This window comes from Leptonychotes weddellii, unplaced genomic scaffold (assembly GCF_054177405.1).
Source record: "Leptonychotes weddellii isolate Sample4059 unplaced genomic scaffold, ASM5417740v2 HiC_scaffold_3460, whole genome shotgun sequence".
Classification (NCBI taxonomy): domain Eukaryota; kingdom Metazoa; phylum Chordata; class Mammalia; order Carnivora; family Phocidae; genus Leptonychotes; species Leptonychotes weddellii.
This window is the reverse complement of record NW_027946187.1, coordinates 8,164-12,531: the sequence shown is the minus strand read 5'-3', so window position 1 is coordinate 12,531 and position 4,368 is coordinate 8,164. Positions and strand designations below refer to the sequence as shown.

The 4,368-nt window shown below is 60.1% G+C and overlaps 1 protein-coding gene across 1 annotated transcript; it reads right to left on the bottom strand.

The window, feature by feature from the left end:
* Positions 1–23: 23 nt before the first annotated feature.
* Positions 24–3,641, bottom strand: LOC102746926 (SLAM family member 8). Its single transcript, XM_081810716.1, has 2 exons — positions 3,246–3,641; positions 24–810 (listed from the first exon to the last, which is right to left on the bottom strand). The coding sequence occupies exons 1-2, from the start codon at positions 3,388–3,390 to the stop codon at positions 377–379; spliced, it is 579 nt and encodes a 192-aa protein (XP_081666842.1). The 5' UTR covers positions 3,391–3,641; the 3' UTR covers positions 24–376.
* Between the last annotated feature and the right edge of the window lie 727 nt (positions 3,642–4,368).

Sequence of the window (4,368 nt, the reverse complement as noted above, 5' to 3'; positions counted from 1 at the left end):
AAAAAAATTGTGTCCTAGTTTGATTGGCAATATTTTTTTCCTTGTTAATGTTTTGTCAAATAATGGCACATCTTATAATCTTAGAATTTTGGAGTGTAGGCCAGACCTCTGTCTCTGATGCTTTCCCAAACGCAGTGTATCTTGCCTCTGTGGGCAGCTACGTGTAATATTACTGACGATGCCCATTTCATAAATGAGAAAGGTGAGTGCTAGGGAGGCTTCGCATTGTGTCCAAGGCCATCGAGCCCAGAAAAGACCCCGCTGGAGTTCAGGCAAGGACTGTGGGGCGGCAAAGCCGGGCTGCCTCACACAGGAGCGCACCTGCCCGGGAGCACCTGGGGAGCTTTCTCAGATGTGTCCCGAATCAGCTGCGAGGTCAGAGGCCAGAGGTCTCTGGAACCCTGTCCTCCCCAGCTCCCGGGACACAGGACCCCTTTCCAGCGCTTTGTGGGCAGCCGGAGAGCCGGTGTGGGGCGCACTCACCGTACACCTTGAGCTGCAGGAGCTGGGTCCGGGCCCGACCGCCCGTGTCCACCAGCAGCACAGAGAAGTTGCCGCTGTCTCCAGACTCCAGAGGCTGGAGCTCCAGGCTGAGGTTGCTGTGGAGCTGGGCTCGGCCCAGGAAGCGGGAGCGGTACAGAGTCTCTGTGGAGCCCCGGAAAAACGTGGCCAGGAGCTCCTCCGAAGGCCAGAGAGATCTCCAGATGGCCTCTCGGACTTGGAAGCCGGCCGGGCGCTCTGCCACCAGCAGCACAGAGCCCCCGACCTGGCCGTGCACTTGGGCGCTGGAGGCTCCAGGGGGAAGCAGTGCTGCAAGAAGAGAACCCCATCACTGCCGGCCCCAAGCTCCTCACCCATCTCCCGCCACCGCTTACGCATCCAGCTAAGCTGCTGCGAAGCGCGCTGGGGCCCCTCTCCCCACACTCCCTCCACCCACGCTGAGCAAGGTGCACTGTGCGGGGGGCTGGGAATAAAAGCCTAAGGGAGAGAATCCTGTCTCTGCGCTCGGGAGCTCACAGAGGAAGTCCGACTCTAAGCAAGTGATTAAAGCATGTTAAGTGAAGTGCCACGATGGTGAAAAAGATACCCTGGGAGAACACAGGTAGGGTGATGGCCTTGGGAGGATCCGGGCAGAAATGGTTAAGCTGAGAGCAGAAGGAGAGTGGGGATCGGCCAGGCCGGGTGGAGGAGGGCTGTGTGGAGCAGGGCTGGGGAAGTGGCAGGGGCGAGGGAACACGGCGTTCGAGTTCGGAGGCCAGGGGGGCGGGCGGGAGCGCGTGGTTCTCGTGGTTCTCGGAACTGAAAGTCGCTCTCTACAGGAGAGTAAGAAACTGTACTGTGGAGCTGGTGGGAGCCTGGATCTGCCGCCTGAAAGCACGCATGGGCTTTACCCTTAGAGCTCTGGGAGGCCTCGCACAGGGTTCAGTAAGAGAGTAAGAGGATGAGATGCTGGTTAGAAAGACGTGCCCCAGGGGTGTGGGGGATGCACTAGAGTGGGCAGGGCCCAGGCCTGCAGAGTGAGGGGGGGAAGAAGGAGGAGTTGAGAGCGACTCCGGTGTGTAATCAGTGGGGTCGGTCCGAGATGCAGTCTGGGGAGTGAAGGCGAAGGGCGTTGAGGGTACCAGGGACCCACAGAGTGCCATTCTCCGTGATCCCGAGGAGCCGGGGGAGAAGCAGGCTGGGAGGTGGGGAGATGCTGAGTTTGAGGGCTGTGGGCGGTACCTTAGCAGGAGGGAGCCCTGACTCCTTTGCTGGCTAATTGCTGCTCATCCTTGGACACCTACTGCCTCCCCTGACCTCCCCCTCTGTCGGGGGGCGGGCGGTGTCCGCACTGTTTCTCCGTGTGGCCCAGCAGCCTGGGGTGCTTTGTTCCTCGGCCGGGATGGCCCGGGGATGAGTCAGGGGCTGCCACGCGAGACCACAAGTTCCTCTTGTGTTCTTCGTACCCCCACGCCCATGCTATATTTAGGAGGAGCATGGAGGAGAGGCTCAGCGCATTGTACTGAGTGAAAGGAGGCCCCGAGGACTCCCCTGGCACCTGGCACTGTGGGCCTCAGGGACACAGAGCAGCATAGCCCGTGTGGGACATGCCCGAGCGCCGGGAGTGGGCTTGACGAGCCCTGTTCTGGGAGGGGGGCTCACTCAGCCAGCCCCCTGCCCATCTCACTGCCTTCTGCAGCCCTAATCATCAGGCCTTGCTGCAGAGGCTACTGCGGGTGGAGGCCCAGCCTACACAGAGGATGGCGCTGGATGCCAGTCAAGGCCCCTCGGGTCTCTCCTGCCCCAGCTCAGCCGCAGATCCATGCTGTGACTTCAGCACAGCACCCTGGTCCCGTCCGTGGTCTTACCCCCAAAACAAGAGGGTGCACCCAATCGGTGGTACTCATCTGGTTTACCATTAAGGGGCCTTCAGAAAAGTTCTTTTTTGCCTTCCACGTCCAGGGACTCGAAAGATTTGTGCACCACACAGATTCCTTTTTCTTTGGGAGGGATTTCCTGCCCGTGTTTAGACAGGTTAGAATCCTCAAGGCCTTTGGAGCCCTTGAGGCCAGGAGCGCAGGAGGGGCACACTGGATAAAGTCATCTCCAAGTCCCTCTGAGTTCCTGGTGGGAACCTAGGTGGCTTCGTCTTTGCCAGGCCCTGACTCCTGCCCCCTGGCCTTGCAGGGCTGACCCCTGGCATGTGGGCTGCCTGCTCACCACGGAGGGAAGTGTCGCCCTTCCCACAGCACACCCTTCCCACATGCCAAGTCCATGTGCTCTGTTTGGCTTGCTCCCCGCTCTCCACCCTCCCCAACATCCCCCTCCCTTACACACACCTGCAGGGAGCAGCCTCGGCTTCCCCCAGGCTGATGGAAAGGCCTCCTTCCTTGTACGAGCCTGCTCGCCCTGCCCTCCTTCTCCCCAGATTGTACTAGAATTCCCTCACCCTTCTCACAACCCTGTTTTTCCAAACCATGGGTACCACCAGCCTTTGTAACTGCCCGGGGCCATGGAACAGGTCGTGTGTCATAGACAGGGACGCTGCTACGGCTACCACCTCCTTCCTCCCAAGGACCCCGCAGAGCTTGGCTCTGTCCTGCTTTCAAGGTTGCCTGAGAACTTGCTTCAGTCTTCCCTGTCCCTCCTCAGCCCCTGGGTTCTCCCTTGGGATGCGGGCCCCTGCCCAGGTGGCTGGCGAGCGAGGGGCCCTGCAGAGGGACCTCCAGCTCTCTGAGGACGGGCCACACACCGGGCCCCCTTACCTTCCCAGAGAAGCAGGCTCCACAGGGACCACATGCCCATCGCTCTCCAGAGAGGCCAGCAGACTCCTTCAACAACCCAAATCCAGAACATCTGGGGGCAAGTTGATACACGGGAGGAGGCTGTGGTACTTCTGGAAAGTCCCATGTTCAGAAGGAGGAATCTTGACTCAGAACAAGATGCCCCGAAAGTGAAAATATCCAGAGTAAAGTGGAAGTTGGCTCCCAGCCTGGCTGGGCTTTGTCAGGAGTGGATTCTTGTAAGTCAGCCTCTTTCTCGTGCCCGTGGTGGGCCAATGCCATCCGCCAGAGGCAGGTGCTCCAGCACAAGCCCACATCCTCTGGTTGGACCGGCCAGCCTTCCCCGTATCCCACCGCCCCACGGCTGGCTGCCCTTCCTGCTGTAACCACGGAGAACCCTCTAGACTGCAATTCCCTTTGTTGCTTCTCTAAAATTCTTCCGCACCTCCTGCTGCCCTCGAAAAAGAGACAAAACGCTCAGCTTGGTGTACAAGGCACTCCTAAGTTCGACTCCAGTCTGCTGGTCCGAGCTGGCCTCCCCAGTCCGCTCTCTGGCCATGCCAAGCAGGACTGCCCCTCCGGGGAGCACCCCCTGCACCCCCACGCGCTGGGCGGCAGGCACGCTGCTCCAATCGGCCCTCCGGACTGGGCGCGCTACAGCCGGCCGGCTCCCCCTCAAGCCGTCCCAAGCCCAGTGCCGGTGGGCTCTCTGCCCTCAGCACACTGTCTTGCCACGGTTTTCTCGTCTCCACGGACTGGTTGCCGGCAAGGTCTTCACCTACTCGTTTCTGTGCTCCCCTTGGTGCTCGGCACACCGTGGGTGTCTCCTAAACATTTGTAAATGAGTGCATGAATTCTAGACGTGCTCACAGCTCTTCTCCGCGAGGGTCTTACTGATTTGAACCCAGAGCAAGGTTAGCACCTTGCAGAGGTCACGAGTGAGAGCTGGGACTGGAGCCTCGCCCCGGGGAGCCTGGGCCACTTTGCCAGTGCTGCCCCTCCTCATCCCGAGTCTCTTCTCACTTCCAGTTACACGAGTTCTTGAGTCAGGGGAGGCCCTGCGGGAAGATGAAGTGAACCCCTGAGAGCCACGCCGGGCTCATGG